At 52.0% G+C, this 15,356-nt stretch overlaps 1 protein-coding gene and 1 non-coding gene across 2 annotated transcripts; one reads left to right on the top strand and one right to left on the bottom strand.

Annotated features, from left to right (window-relative positions):
* Window positions 1-36: 36 nt before the first annotated feature.
* On the bottom strand, window positions 37-109 carry TRNAA-AGC (transfer RNA alanine (anticodon AGC)). Its single transcript has one exon. It is a non-coding gene; the product is annotated as a tRNA-Ala (tRNA).
* Window positions 110-2,690: 2,581 nt separating this feature from the next.
* MFSD13A (major facilitator superfamily domain containing 13A) lies at window positions 2,691-14,658 on the top strand. Its single transcript, XM_010970986.3, has 9 exons — window positions 2,691-2,815; window positions 9,642-9,884; window positions 10,348-10,430; window positions 11,002-11,454; window positions 11,607-11,730; window positions 12,355-12,451; window positions 13,005-13,176; window positions 13,254-13,447; window positions 13,836-14,658. The coding sequence occupies exons 2-9, from the start codon at window positions 9,675-9,677 to the stop codon at window positions 14,096-14,098; spliced, it is 1,596 nt and encodes a 531-aa protein (XP_010969288.1). The 5' UTR covers window positions 2,691-2,815; window positions 9,642-9,674; the 3' UTR covers window positions 14,099-14,658.
* The last annotated feature ends 698 nt before the right edge of the window (window positions 14,659-15,356 follow it).

Raw genomic sequence — 15,356 nt, 5'->3', positions numbered from 1 at the left:
GCAGGAAATGAGGTTTATTTATTTATTATTTTTTAATGGTGGTACTGGGGGTTGAACCCAGGACCTCATGCATGCTAGGCATGTGCTCTACCACTGAGCTATACCCACCCCTCTCTGTCTGACTTATTTTACTTGCCATAATACCCTCCAAGTCCATCCATGTTGTTGCAAATGGCAAAGTTTCATTCTTTTTTATGGCTTAGTTGTATTCCAGGTATACCAAATCTCATGTACATTCACATCTTCTTTATCAATTCATCTGTTGGTGGACACTAGGTTGCTTCCATATCTTGGCAGTTTGTAAATAATGTTGCTATGAACATTGGGGTGCATGTATCCTTTCAAATTAGAGTTTTCATTTTTTTCAGATACCCAGAAGTGGACTTACTGGGTCATATTGTAGTTTTATTTTTAGTTTTTTGAGACACCTCCATACTGCTTTCTATAGTGGCTGCACCAATTTACATTCCCATAGTGCATGATGATTTGACTTACAAATATTGTGAAATTACCACAATAAGTTTAGTTGACATCCATCATCTCAGATAGATACAAAAAAAGAAAAAAATTTTTTCCTTGCGATGAGAACTCTTGGGGTCTATGCTCTTAACAGTTTTGTCCCTTTGTCCCTATGGCCTGACAAATTTAAGTGAATATGTGAAAAGAGTATTGAAAATGGGGACTTTAGGGGACTGTCCCTCTGCCTAAGAAAGCCCTGGGAAAAAGTGCCCCAGTGAAGGGGTCAGAGGAGGAGTTACTAGATACGAGGAGAACATGGTGGGACCTAGATCAGAGAGGTCAGAAGCCAAGGGAGCAGAGAATTCTCCCACGATCCAGGGACTCTGATATGATTCAAGAAGGCAGGCGATATGATCTTCAGTTGTACCCCATGTCCCCTCCCAGTTAGCTCTGTGCTTGACAACTGGGAAGGGAAATCAGATAATCACAAGGCTCAGCCCTGGTGCTGACACAAAAGGGTAAGTGGTTACATTGTCTATAAAGTCAGAGGGCTGAGGGACCTCACAGTGTAACCATGGGCATTAAGCGCAACACAGGGGCCAAAGTCTTTCCCATTGGTCACATCTAGTTCTGGCCCCTTGGCAGCCCTCCCAATTCTCCTGTTTCCCCATTGGATACCCAGGGTAAGTAAAGACTCAGGGTTGCTTTGAAACAAAGGCACATGTAGCCAGAGATGGAACAGCTGGGGGACTCCTTTAGTCAATTTATGGAGGTCCTAGTGTGCCAGACTCCATGCTGAATGCTGGGTTTCTTGCCCTCTATTCTCACAGCCGGGAAAGCATAGATGTGGGTAAGGGGTAGGGATGGGCAGAAATGGTAATCTTCCTTCTAGTCATGAGGGCTTTCTGGAGCAGAAGAGGTTTCAGCAGTTGCTTGAAATCTAAAAGAGCGATGATGTGTATGTGGTTAAGGGGGACATAGGTGGTAGATAGAGGGTCTGAAGGGGCAGGATAGGGGAGGAGAAAAATGAGACAGACTGGTGGGAGATGGATGCTGGGGGCAAGGTTCATGGGACCCCTGGGGCTCCCCAGGAACTGGCTGAACAGACTCTAGCCCCTGGACACCTAGGCTCTTGTGCTGGACCGTTTGCTGTGGATATGGCCCTTTGCCAGTTTCTCAAGGAGGAACAATACTCTTGTTGACAACAAAACTTACACCCCTATTTCTCACAGAATTCCCACAAAATCCACTTGAAGGAGTAAAATAGAGGCCCACAAAAAGAGGTCCCCTTACAAAGAAGTGGTGGAGCTGGGGAACTGAGTCCCAGATCCCCCAGAAGCCAAAGGCCATGCTCACTGCCTCCATATCCTAGGATAGGGAAACAGCAGGTCTGAAGTGTGTGCTGTTTGATTGCCTGGAAACTTAACCAGGTTTACAGACTTTTTGGGAGAAGGGGATATCCTCATCGGACTAGACTGAGCAAAACAAAACTTGACTTTGATGACCTGGGCAGGGGTAGGAAGAGGAAAGACTCCTGAGAGTCAGGAGAGCTGAGTTCCAACTTGTCTGGGCCTCTTGCTTGCTGTGTGAAAATCACTGAAACTCCCTGACCCTCAGTTTCCTCATCTGAAAAAGGGGAAAAATAGCACCTACCTCCCAAGGATGACATGTGAGGACTCAACAAGATAATGCATGTTGAGTGTTTAACACAGCGCAGAGCACATAGTGAGAGCTCAGTACTCCTTATATTTTATTATTAATTCAAGAAGGTTGGGCTGCTTAGTTGTTCTCTCAGGGCCTGGTGCCTGAGGCTTGAGTCCTGGTGCCCACAGCTCAAGCTGGGCCTGGCCACTCTTGAGGCGCTCACAATCCATCATCAGAGAGTCCCAGGTTGTGCTACTGCCATCTCTTTATCTGTCTCAGCTGTGCATCCAGTCAGACCACAGGGTTGAAGGAAGGTGCTGAGATCTTTACATTCTCTGAAAGGAAGGACCAGGAGAGGATGGGGTGCTCTCAGAAAAACTTTGTTGATTTGAACGGAAATTATATTAAGCCTTCGTAGTGGTGAGAGGGAGGCGGTCAGCCGGTCAGGAATCCAGGCAACCTGCCCCTTTCTGGCTCACGTCCCTGTTCTTCCTTTGGTCTCCAAGGGCAAGCGCCCATAACAAACATGGCGGCGTCAGCCTCGGGCGCAGGCACCTGCCGAAGCGGCGGTCCCGGGAGCCGCCCGGAGCCAATCGCTGGGCAGGGGCGGAGGGAGAGTATGGGGAAGACGCCAGCGGCCTGCGCGCAGGCGCACTGGTTGACACCTGGCTCCCGGTAGCCGCGGGATTAGGCTTCGCCTGCCACAATTGCGGTGAGGGGCTGGCCCGTGGCCGGGTCTCGGGGGCAGGAGCGGGCCGGACTGGGGGCCAATCAGAAACAAAGGACAGATCTGAGGGGGACAGGAATGCTGTCCGCTCTGGGAGTCCTGGGGGCTGTCTGCGGGGGTCCCTGAAGTGATCAGGTTGTGGGTTGGGAGAGTGCTTGGGTCAGGGTGGGAGAAGCTTGGGCTAAAGGTGTGAGGATGGAATCCTTGCAGAAGGGCTCCTTGGGGTCTAGGGTCGCAGGATACATCAGGCCGGGATCCCTTTTATTAACGTAATGGCTTTTAACCCTGGTGGCGTAATAGAACCAATTGGGGGAGCTTTAAAAGATCGATGCTGGGCCCCATCCCTAGAAATTCCGATTTAATTGATCAGGGGTGAGGCTTGGGCTTCGGTATTTTGAGCAGTTCCTCAGGTGATTTTATTGTGCAGTCAGGCTGGGGAACCACCACGTGGTTCAGCGCCAGTTGTTGAGTAAAGCGCTCCTAGTTTGATCCCAGACTCCTCCGTGGCTTGCGAGGGGTTGGGTGGTCCTGTGTGAAGTTTTTGACCCTCCAATGCTGTTGTAGTAACTAACCTGCGGGGGGGGGGGGGGTAGGAAAAGGGAGAAGGTCCCTCCTCCAACAGGGTGAAAGTTCATTTCCAGTCTGAGGTGGAGGATGGGCTCATTAGTCACTGCATGGAAGGTGGGCTTCCCCAACAGCCCTGCCAGGGCTGGATCCTGCTGTGGGAAGACTGGGCAGGGAGAGAAAGAGGGTGTGAAACAGGAAACACAGCAGACAATTCAAAGGTCACCTGATTGTTGAGAAAAGAACACACCTCATAATTGCATTGGGTATTTTTTTTTTTAACCTTTCAAATCCATTTGATATCCAAGGGGACAGGCAAGGAATGGAATTTTCTCCACTTTGCATGTAGAAGTGGGAATAAACTCAGATAGGTAGTTAGTGATAAGGTTCAGACGACCCAGGGCTCCCAACTCCCAATGATTCTTATTAGGAGATTTTCCCCTCCGCCCTAATTGCTGCTTAAACAATATCTGGTCCTTCTAAAGGGAATCAGAAGCAAACACCCACCCTTCTTCTGATGCCCCTCCCTCTGGGGGCCCAGACTGGCATTTTTGGTTTCCTCCACCAAATCCATCAGCCCCTCACCTGTCATAGGTTGGTTCAGAGATCAGGGAGATAGTATTGTTTCCATCCTTTTCTACTTTATCTCCCAGAAGCCTGATGGGGTGAAGAAGAGAGAGTTTCTACATGATGCCAGGGGACTCCTTCCAAACAGATCTAATTCTGTCACCCAGTGCGCTGATCCCATTGTCCTCAGGATAGAATCAATCCTGTGTGTGATTTCCAAAGTGGTTCCTGATCTGTTGTCTTGTGTCTCCCTGCTCTGAGCCCTCTTCCTGTATTGTATCAGTTTTCCTTAACCTCTGGTGAAAGCTTAATAAATGTTACTTTCTGTTTTATCACTGTTTCTCTTTGTGCACCTGTTGCCTTGCTGGCCATGTTTCACATCAGGGTTCCCCAGGTTGCCTCTTTCTGACTCCCACAGCCAAGCAGAACGCAGAGCTGAGGGGCACATTGAGATCTGGGGTGACCCTCCCCCTAGGGCTGCTGCTGTTCTCTCCAGCAGGGGGATGCCCATATTGGCCTTTTAGGGGCAAATCAACCCAGCAGGTATTAATTGAGTACCTACTGTGTGATGAAGGAGGCTGGGAGTAGAAGTCCACCCTCACCCACCCTCACCCACCCTCACCCCACATCTGTCCTGACCCTGCCCTTAAGGAACCTGGGGGCCAGAGGAGGGTTAGGGAGGCTTTTGGATCCTGATACAGAGCCAAGGGACCGGAAAATGGGAGAGACAACCTGACTTACTGTACTTGGGAAGGCTTGTGCCGCTGAACTGGGTCTTGAATCAGCAGAATTTGATAAGATTGTCGTAGGGGGTGGGCATAGTGATGTGAGAAATGATGAGGGTTTTTTTTAGTCAGAAACACCTGTTTTGAATCTTAGCTCCAGCGCCTAATAGCTCTGTGATTTGGGGCTAGTTATTTAACCTTCGGGGCCTTGAGATATTCATTTATAGAATGAGGATGGAACTAGTAATAAGAGTTGTAAGGATTCATGAAAATGGATGTAAAAGCCAAGCATATCCTATATGCCTGAGAAACGATGTGTAGTTACATCTAGGGTATTTTAGCTGGAAGCAACAGCATGAACAAAGGTTGGAGGTGGCGTCTGGAATTTGAAAGGTGGCAGGATATACCAGGCAGTGAGAAGCATCAATGTTGGGTGCTGAAAAGACAGCTTCAGTCATGGATTTGGCAGAAGGGGACACTGACTGAAACCCTTCAAAGACTATGAAGCCAAACTTCAGAGACGTGAAAAAGAAGAATAGCTGCTGTTTATTGATGGTCTTCTAAGTGCCAGGCACTCTGCTTGGTGCTTTATATACCTTTTGCATTTCAGCCCCACAGTAATCTGAAGTGGTTGACATTGTCATCCCCACTTTATAGATAAGGAGACTGATGTGCAGGGAGAGGGAGTGGCTGGCCCAAGGCCACACAACTGGGACCACAGCAGCCTGAGTGGGGGTGGGGGGTGGGCGGTGGGGCCTCCAGCAGCTCTCCTGCTAGGTGCCAAGACTGGGGTGGAGTTGGTTGCAGGTAACAGGATATCTCAGCCAGGTTATGCAGCTAGGCTGGTGTGGGCCCCAAGCTGTTCCTTCCCCCAAGAGGCTGGGCTGTTGTTCTCTGTAGGGTGTTGGGGTGGGTTGGGGGTGGGGAGGGCTAGTAGAGGAAGGCGGTTCCTGATGGAGGAGCAAAATCTGGAACAGAAACCTTGGAGTGACCCTGCATTCTCCTCCCCCAGCTTCCTCTCCCAGGCAGAGGCTTAATGGGACAGGTTGCTTTGCCTCCAGATCTGGTCCCTGGGTGGGGGTGGGGGGTTGTCTCTGGCACTCCTGAACATCATCTGTGTTCCTGCTCCTTGCAGGGCCTCCTCTTCTGTTGTTCCCTCTTGTGCCTTGTCTTTTCTCTTGAACTTCCTTACCATGGGAAGGGGCCTGATTACCAGATAATCCCCTGCTTCTACCCTTATCTATTATAAGTGAGCCCACAGAAAAGCGTTTCTGAGTATCTTCCATGTGACAAGCATGGTGCTCTGGGCTTCCTAGACATTAATTCAATCCTCTCTGTATTCCTATAAAGAGAGGCAGGATTACTCCCATTTTACAGGTGAAGAAACCAAGGCTCAGACCTTGCCTGAAGTCACACTTAATAGGAAGTGCAGTTGGGATTTAAATCCAGGCCATTCTGATGGCGAAAGTCATACCCTTTCCATCTCACCACTCTTTGAGGTTTTCTTCTACTGTTGCCCCAGTGTGGGTGCAGGGAGATAACTGCTGGAAGCTGTGGGCCTTGCCTGCAGGGTCTGCCTTCTCTAGTAACCGGGGCAGGTCATTGGACACCTGGGTAGGGGCCCGAGAGGCTTCACTTCCTTTGGACAAAGACTTTGAGATGATGGAGGGGAGTTCTGAAAGGCCCTGGGAAATCAGAGAACGTGACCTGGGTTAAAGACAGCAGCAGAGGTATACATTGTGCTTCATAGCCCCGAAGTGCCTTTAGATTAATCTCCACCCCAGCTTTGTGTGGTGGGTATGGAAGTTCTGGGTGGCTCATTGCACTTACTGTGCTAAGTGCATTAGAGTATTTTCTCATGGACTGCTAACAGTAGCTTTAGGAAAGTTGGCCCCATCTTGCAGATCAGGAAACAGGCATGGAGAGGTTAAGCAAATTGTTCCAGTTCACATGGGTAGGAAATGGTAGAATTGGGACTTTGGAGACCTCCAGTTGTGTCTTCTTTCCACTATATTACTTGGAGAGTGCTGAGGAAACTTTCAGGGTGATGGCTATGTTCCTGATCTCAATTGCGGTGATGGTTTCACAGGTGCGTACGTATTACAAAAACTGATCAGATGGTACACTTTGAACATGTGCGAATTATTGTATGTCAGTTATACCTCAGTAAATCTGTAGGGAAAAAAAATGAACATTTCCCACCAAATGTTTCTTTAGGGTCTCAAAGGTCCCAGGGAGTGGCCACCTGGCCGTCCTACCACTTTGGGACAAAGTGGGATCACCTTGCCCCAGGAATCTCACACACTTAATGGTTGCTTTCAGATAGTTTTGGCTGATTCTCCTTCTGTCTTTCCTCCACCACTAGGCATAGACTGGCACAAGGTTGGCGAAGGGAGTGAGGGCTACATACGGATCTCTTGAGTGAGTTGCCACTCAGCTTCCAGTGAGCCTGAGAGAGACCCCACTGAGATTCTCTCCTTACTCTCGCTTCAGGGCCTCTTTCTTTACCAGTCGGCACTCCCATAGCAAGAGTGGCTGAGTCCAGCCCATTCTCCCTGAGAGGGAGATAGAGGGTGAAGACACAGGCCCTGCCCTGGAGAACCCCACAGTCAGGCTGGAGTGTGGGCAGGCAGGAGAGTCTGCTGTGCAGGGGCATGAGACATCAGTGAGGGCCGGGGCTTTGGAGAAGTTCTCCAGGACATGGTGCTGGCTCCTGAAGGATGGATGAGATGGAGACGAAGAGACTGGAAGGGTACTGCTGGTAGGAGGCACCATCACGGAAAAGGCCTGGACAGAGGAGAGGGTGGCTTGAAGATCTTCTGGAAGCTGGGCTGGACCAGCCAGGAGAGGCCAGACTGCAGAGGCCCTTGGAGGCTGGGCAGGGGCAGGGAGCCATGGGGCAAGAACGGGGCCAGGGGTCACTCCTGCTGAACTGGGGCTGAAGTCAGTCCTCCAGGGCCTGATTCTGATGGGAAACAGAAGTTTCTGTTCTGCATGTGTGTGCGCGCAAGCTTGTGGACATGTAAATGAGGCCTGTGGGCAGGCTTGGGTCACAGGCACTCAAGGAGAAACAGCCCCTGAGGAGGTGTATAAATTTAAGGGCTGTCGTACAGATTGCCAGAAACTGGGTGGCTTAAAACAACCACCCAGTTTCTGGAGGGTAGAAGCCCAACATCAAAGTGTTGGCGGGGTCACACGTCCTCTGGAGAGAGGCTCTAGGAAAGAGTGCCTCCTGCCTCTGCCTAGCTGCTGGAAGTTGCTTGCAATCCTTAGCGTTCTTTGGCTTTGTAGCTGTATCGCTCAAAGTTTTGCCTTCACCTTCACATTGCTGTCTTCCCTCTGTGTATGTGTCCATGTCTGTGTGCAAATTTCCCTCTCCTAATAAGGATACCAGTCTTTGGATTAGGGACCACCCTAATTCAGTATGATCTCTTCTTAACTTGGTTACATCTGCAAAGATCCTATTTCCAAATAAGGTCGCACTCACGGGCACTGGGGGTTAGGTTGGAAACACCTTTTTGGGGGACATGATTTGACTCACAACAGGGAGTTTGAGAGAAAGAAGCCCCCATAGCTTCCCTCTTGGGGGGTGGTCAGACAAGCACACATGGGATTTTTTTTCTGAAAGGAGAACAACTACTTTGAATCTAAAAAAAGGGACAGACTTCATACCTCACTGCTTAAAGTGTGGTCACAGACCAGCAGCATTGGTGCCACCTGGGTTCCTGTTAGAAATGCAGAATCTCAGATTCCTCCCCATACCCATGGAGTCAAAATCTACATTTTAACAAAGTCCCCAGGTGACTTGAAAGTACATTACAGTTGGAGACGATGCACTGCTTTAATGAAAATCTGACTTTTATTTCCTTTCCAACCCATGGTCAGTCTAGCCTGCTGGTCTCTGTGCGTGAGTTGGCTTGGTTGGGAGCCAGGCACTCAAGCTGCAATTTGTTCTCTCTTTTTGTGTTAACATGTTCTTGAGCTTCTCTTCCTTGTGTTGAGGTGGCCCATGTAGTTGGCCTTTATGGAGAGCATTGGGCTTGCCAAGCCAGTCGCTTTGTTGTGTTCCTGGGCTGTGTCCAACTTTTGGCTGTTGGTAAATGTTGCTGCCATGAACATCTCTGTACATGTTCCCTTGGGGTTAGTCCCTCGAGGTGGAATTTCCAGAACCAAAGTGCATGAGCAGTTGTGGACTCAAATCTTATCACTCTTGTATCCCTGTGGAACCTGACATCACAGCAGGTTTCTCCATTCTCCCCAGCAACCCATAGGAACCCAATTTGGGAGGTCAAGTGGCAGAAAAGGCTTTGGAGCTAGACAGGCCGGGGTTCAAATCTGCTACTTTTTTGCTGGGTGACATTGGGAAAATTACTTACATCTCTGAGCTTGAGGGGGTGCTCTCTTATAATATCGCAATAGTGTTACAAACTTTGTAGGGATTTTCTAAAGATGATAATGTTACAACCAATATCCATTTATTGAGCACTTTCCATGAGTTACCTCATTTAATCTTTACAGTCCTCTAAATAGCTATGACTATCCACTTAAACTTTTTACAGAAGAGAAAACTGAGGCTTGGGTTAAATAGCTTGCCCGAGGTTCTATAGTAGGTACAATATGTCCTCAAGCCCAGGCTTGTCATGTCCAGACTGTTAAGGTAGGAGAGTATGGATGAAAGAAGATACCGAGCACACCACCCGAGCACACGACCTGGCTCAGCGCTTGTTGGATGTCTGCCTTCTCTTCCCACGCCTTTATCAGTTTCCTTGGGTTACTCTGCAGTAATGGTATCTAGGCCAGCATTGTTTTAGCTGGACGTCATTGGCAATTCCCCAGTTTTGTTTTATGTACAAACTTTCCCCTGGTGGAAATGAGTTTTTAAATGGCTCAGAGGTCTGGGGTTAGGAGCAGAGCTGGCTCTGATCCCTGCAGCTAACTGACTCCTCCTTCCCCAGGGACAAAGATGACCAGACTGCCCATGGCCATGAATGCGCCTCCATGCTCCTGAGGCTGAGGCTGGGCCTGCCGCCATGGGGCTGGGCGGGCCCAGGGCCTGGCTGCTGGGCCTGCCCACGGCCGTGGTCTATGGCTCCCTGGCCCTCTTCATCTCTGTCCTGCACAACGTGTTCCTGCTTTACTACGTGGAGACCTTTGTCTCAGTGTACAAGATCAACAAAGCTGCCTTCTGGGTCGGAGAGGTAGGCCAGCGCTGGGGTGGCCAGCCTGGATGAGAGCTGGGCAGGTGGCAGGGCTGGGTCCTGCCCAGTCAGGAGCATGGGGCAGGCCAGGTTAGCTACCAAGACTTGGCAAGAAAAGCTGGAGCTGGAAGCCTTGAGGACTCCCCCTTAGTGGAGATTACACCAGCTCTCCTGGCCGCTGTCCTGTGAGCCAGGCACTGTTCTATGTGTGTACATTTATAATGTAATATAGTGACATATATTTATTAGCTGGATTCGTTGACCAGCTGGGCCCTGGATGGGTGGGAGTTGTTGGGAGCAGTGGCTGGTAGAGTGGGTTTTAGCAGAGGGACTGACCTGAGCAAAGATTTGCAGGCAAGAAAGCTGGGGTCATCTTTGAGGGGTGACAGGCAGGCTGGGGTGGGGAAAGCCGTGGAGAGGAGGTTGTCTCGAGCCCACCTGCCCATCTCCCTTCTTCCCACAGACAGTGTTTCTCCTCTGGAACAGCCTCAACGACCCCCTCTTCGGCTGGCTGAGTGACCGTCAGTTCCTCAGCTCCCAGCCCCGGTTTGTTTCCTGGGGGTGCTCACAGCTGGTCCTGTCCCACCCCACCCCTCCCCAGGCTGCCTGTGTTTGGGGTGGGAAAAGAAAGGGGAAAGAAAGTGGGACTATTTTCAGCTATTGTCTGGGCGTTCTTCTTCCCCGAGGTCAGGCAGGCTCCATCCAGGTTGGAGAAGTGGACTTCTGAAGCTGCTGCCTTGCTCCCCTGGGGGAGAAATTTACCCCAGCTTGGCTTGTTAGGCCCTCGGGACTGGGTGCTGTACTGCAAACACTCTCTGCTGCTTCTGGCAGATTCCTTTACCCCATCCCCGCTTGGGCCCATCACTGCCCTCAGGCTTGAGAAATGGGTATCCTGTCACCCATCAGCCCTGGCAGGCTAAAAGAGCAGAGGGGAGGGTATCCCCACTGATGAGTTGTGCTTCCTAAATCAGAGGCTGAGGACTTGGGGCTCTGGGACCACCCTGGTGTGAGTACCACACTCTAGACTTCCATCCTTCCTCTGGGCCCTGGGCAGGGGGAGCTGGGGCCTGCCAAGGCTGCAAGGGCATCTCCCAACAGCCCCTCCTCTCCCTGGCAGGTCAGGCACTGGGCTGTCCTCGAGGGCTGTGGTGCTGGCACGGGTGCGGGCACTGGGCTGGCACGGGCCGCTGCTGGCACTGTCATTCCTGGCGTTCTGGGTGCCCTGGGCCCCAGCTGGCCTGCAGTTCTTGCTGTGCCTGTGCCTCTATGATGGCTTCCTGACACTCGTGGACCTGCACCATCACGCCTTGCTGGCTGACCTGGCCCTCTCAGCCCACGACCGCACCCACCTCAACTTCTACTGCTCCCTCTTCAGTGCGGCTGGCTCCCTGTCTGTCTTTGCCTCCTACGCCTTCTGGAACAAGGAAGACTTCTCTTCCTTCCGCGCCTTCTGCGTGGCACTGGCCGCTGGCTCTGGCCTGGGCTTTGTGGGGGCCACAAGGCTGCTGAAGCAGCGGGTTGAGGTGGCTGGCAGGGAGCCAGGGTGCCCAGCCCTGGCTGTGGACGGCAGGTAAGTGGCCATCCCCAGCTCTCCAGGTTCTAGCCAGCACTCTGCTGGGTGTGACTGCAACGCGGGGTCCCCTCGCTGATGGGTGTCTGCCCTGGGGTGGGGGATGGCTCTGCCCAGCCCTAGGCCATTCCTAACTCCCCTCTGCCCTGTAGCCTGTGTGAAGAAGAGCTGCTTGTGGGCAGCAAGGAGGTGGGCAGCATCACCTTGGGCCAGTACCTCAGGCAGCTCGCACGGCACCGGAACTTACTGTGGTTCGTGGGCATGGACCTGGTGCAGGTATGGGAGCAGTGCCCCGACCCTGGATGGCTAGGGAGTGCGTCCTTCAAGGGCATGGGCTCTTCAGAAGCTGGGAAATCAGTTCTGGCCTCATGTGAGGACTGCTGGGTGGTTCAATGACAGGAATACAAGTTAGGTAGTTAGAGACCCGGATTTGAGCACCATCTGAGCTCTTAACTCCCTATGTGATCTTAGGCCGGTCTCAGTCTCTTGGGGCAGCCGTGTTCTCACCTGCAAAGTGAGGATATGAAAAAGAGATGCCTCTTTGGGAACTCTGTGATGATCTTTTTAAAACACCACATGCTATACCTAAAACAAATGTAGTATGTAGGTCAGCCAAATTTAGAAATAGATGTCATTAATTGTTTTATAATTGGTAAGTTTTACAAAAGAAAAACCTTTTAATTGTTCTAATGACAATTTTATCATTCCTTCTAACTTTTACCAAAATTAGAGATAAGAGTAGGAAATTGGTTTTAGGTTTTGTTCTTGCAAGTTCCATGTTGAGGGACATGGCGATAAAGGCTGCTCTTGCTCCTGCTGACTCCCCGATGGCTTTTGCCCAGTTCCCCGCTCCCCTCCGCCCCCACCCCCCAGCCTCCTTGCTGCCCGTGTTGGTTGCAGGTCTTTCACTGCCACTTCAACAGCAACTTCTTCCCCCTCTTCCTGGAGCATCTGTTGTCAGACCACATCTCCCTCTCCACGGGCTCCTTCCTGTTGGGTAAGTGGGTGCTCAGGCAGGCGGGAAGGACAGAGGCTTTCCCCCCAGAAACCCTAGCTTGGCTGCAGCCACTGTCACCTCCCCAGCTGGGGCCCAGGTGACAGAGAGCAGAATCTGCACTGGGGTTGCACCTCAAGCCCCCAGCTCTGTTTTCCAGGGGAAGGGACCAGAGCCCTCTGCGTATGAGGGGGTAGGGCTGTCCTCACGGTGGTCTTCTTGCTGTTGGCGCCACCCAGAGGTGAAGCGGCGCAGTGGCTGGTTCACAGAGAGGGCTATAGTCCTGACAGGCCTGGATATGTCTTGACTGCTTAAACAGTGTGTGGCCTTGAGTGTGTTTTATTTAATCTCTTTGGGCCTCCATTTCTCATCTGGAGACTAGGAATAATAATGATAGTACTTACCTTAAAGGGTTGTGAGGACTAAATAAAAAGATGTGAAACTCTTTGCATAGAGCCTGGCACCTTGTGCAAACTCTGATTCTGATTGTTAAAATGTGGGCAATTGTGGAGGCTGCGGCAATGCCCCCTGACAAAGCCACACCCCTTTTCCCCAGGCATCTCCTATGTCGCTCCCCATCTCAACAACCTCTACTTCCTGCCCCTGTGCCGGCGCTGGGGTGTCTATGCTGTGGTACGGGGGCTCTTCCTGCTCAAGCTGGGCCTGAGCCTGCTCATGCTGTTGGCTGGCCCCGACCACCCCGGCCTGCTCTGCCTCTTCATTGCCAGGTATATGCCCTGCCCTCCCTTGCCCCCACACCTCTATCCCACCCCTTCATTCTTGCCCGCTCTCTCTCTGCCGGCAGCAACCGTGTCTTCACGGAGGGCACCTGTAAGCTGTTGACCTTGGTGGTCACTGACCTGGTGGATGAGGACCTGGTGCTGAACCACCGCAAGCAGGCGGCCTCAGCGCTCCTCTTTGGCATGGTGGCCCTGGTGACCAAGCCAGGCCAGACCTTTGCCCCACTGTTGGGCACCTGGCTTTTGTGCTTCTACACAGGTGAGGGCCCAGGGGCTGGCATGGGGCTCTCTAGGCTCCAGGGGGAAGAGTTTATCTGGTGCACCAGCTGATGAGCCTGGGATCTGGGTCTGGTAAGGGAGAGAGAATGGCAACTGGCCAACGGAGTTGGGCTGGGCAGCCCCTGGCTGGCACCCCTCCTCTGCCTCTCCCCACATGGGTAGAGGAACTGGGTTGCGTTCTCTCAGAAGTTCACTCATTTATTCAACAAACATGTATAGAATACCTTCTCTGCCAGGTGCTGCTCTTGGTGCCTCTAGGGAGGGAGTTGCTGTTTGGACATGTATGTGTGACCTTTGAGGTGGACTGCGGACTTTGGAGGAGACCAGGGCTGACCTACCTGTTCTTTCTGTGGGCTCTCTCGTTCTAGGTCATGATCTCTTCCAGCAGCCCCCACTGGCCCCTGTGGGGAGTGCCCAGCCCTGGCCAGAGCCCCCGGCCCCACCCCCGGCACAGGCCCCAACGCTCCGCCAGGGCTGTTTCTACCTGCTGGTGCTGGTGCCCATCATCTGTGCTCTGCTGCAGCTGTTCACCTGGTCCCAGTTCACATTGCATGGGAGACGCCTGCACATGGTCAAAGCCCAGCGCCAGAACCTGTCATGGGCCCAAACCCTGGACGTTAAGACGGTGTGAGGGGTGCAGCAAGGCCAGCCTGCTGAGGACACTGCCTGTAGCCCTGGGCAGGAGCCATCTTTGCCAGCCCAGTGTCCTGGCCCTCTGCCTTCCTGGGGTACAGCCTGGAGGACAGATGGCAGAGTGGGAGCTCTGGGGGCTGAGCCAGGAGCATCACTGAGGTCTAAATTCCTGCTTGGCTGTCTGGTCCAGCTTGGGCAAGGGCTGGGCCGTATGAGCTCAGGGACCTGCTTCCTCCTATAGGGCAGGAGGATGGGGAGGACCAAGAAGGGATGGTGCCACCCTGTTGTCATATGGGGTTGCTGGGGTACACAGAGGCCTATCCTCCTACCTGGCAGGGTCTGATGCTCTGTGTGGGCTTGGGAACCACTTTTGTCCGGTCAGAGGAAGCCAACTGTAAGTCCCACCCACCCCTTCCAGTGGTTTCTCTCAGAATTCTCTGCTTCAGCTGCGCCTGAAGTAGCATGCCCCAGCAACTGCAGGGTGCCCTGACTCCACCCGGCCTCTAAAAGAGGTTCATTTTATCACAGACTGATTAAAGTCAGTCATTTCTATTCCCATTCCTGAGGTCTGTGCTCTGTGTGGGAGTGGTGGGTCGGGCAACATGATTCCTTAGAGTTGCCAAGGAGCAGTTTTTGAAGCTGAGTGGGGGTCTCCTGCATCAGATTCACTGAGGTTGCAGGGAGAGCCTGCAGACCGGCAGCTGCATGGGCTTTGGGGAGCAAAACAACTTTCAGACCTTTGGTGGTACCCACATACCACTGCTAGACGTGGTGGGCAAGGAAGAGTGGTCGTTTCTAGGCTAGAGGTCCTCAACCTTGGAATTGCTGTAAGTTCCGAAGATGCTGATGTCTGAGTTCTGTTCCCCACGATTCTGATTTCATGGGTCTAGGGTATAGCCCTGGCACTCAGGTTTTGGAAAGTGTGATTTTACTGTGCAGCTGGGACTGAGAGCCCCTGCTCTAGGGCAGCTTTTCTCAGCCTCAGCACTGGAGACATTCAGGGTCAGGTAGTTCTTTAGTCATCACAACTAGCGGGAGATTCTTCTGGCATCTAGTAGGCCAAGGCCAGGGATGCTGCTAAACATCCACAACAAACATCTCCAGACATTGCCTAGTGTGTCCTGAGGGGCAAAATTGACCTCGATTAGGAACCACTGCTCTAGGCCAGTGATTATTTGAGGGTCTGCATAGCAGCTGAGGATGTTTGCTCCAGGGCTGTATTGCCTGGGTCCAAATTCTAGCTGACAAAGGGCAGA

Source organism: Camelus bactrianus, chromosome 11 (genome assembly GCF_048773025.1).
Source record: "Camelus bactrianus isolate YW-2024 breed Bactrian camel chromosome 11, ASM4877302v1, whole genome shotgun sequence".
In the NCBI taxonomy this organism is placed as follows: Eukaryota; Metazoa; Chordata; class Mammalia; order Artiodactyla; family Camelidae; genus Camelus; species Camelus bactrianus.
The sequence above is the reverse complement of the archived record's forward strand: the minus strand, read 5'-3'. Positions and strand labels throughout refer to the sequence as shown.

What these genes read in the sequence shown, in the direction of transcription:
- MFSD13A (XM_010970986.3), top strand. Translation starts at nt 9,675, where the DNA reads ATGCGCCTCCATGCTCCTGAGGCTGAGGCTGGGCCTGCCGCCATGGGG. An exon ending in TTCCTCAGCTCCCAGCCCCG is followed by an intron (nt 10,431 to 11,001) that starts GTTTGTTTCCTG and finishes TCTCCCTGGCAG; the next exon opens with GTCAGGCACTGGGCTGTCCT. An exon ending in CTCTGCCTCTTCATTGCCAG is followed by an intron (nt 13,177 to 13,253) that starts GTATATGCCCTG and finishes CTCTGCCGGCAG; the next exon opens with CAACCGTGTCTTCACGGAGG.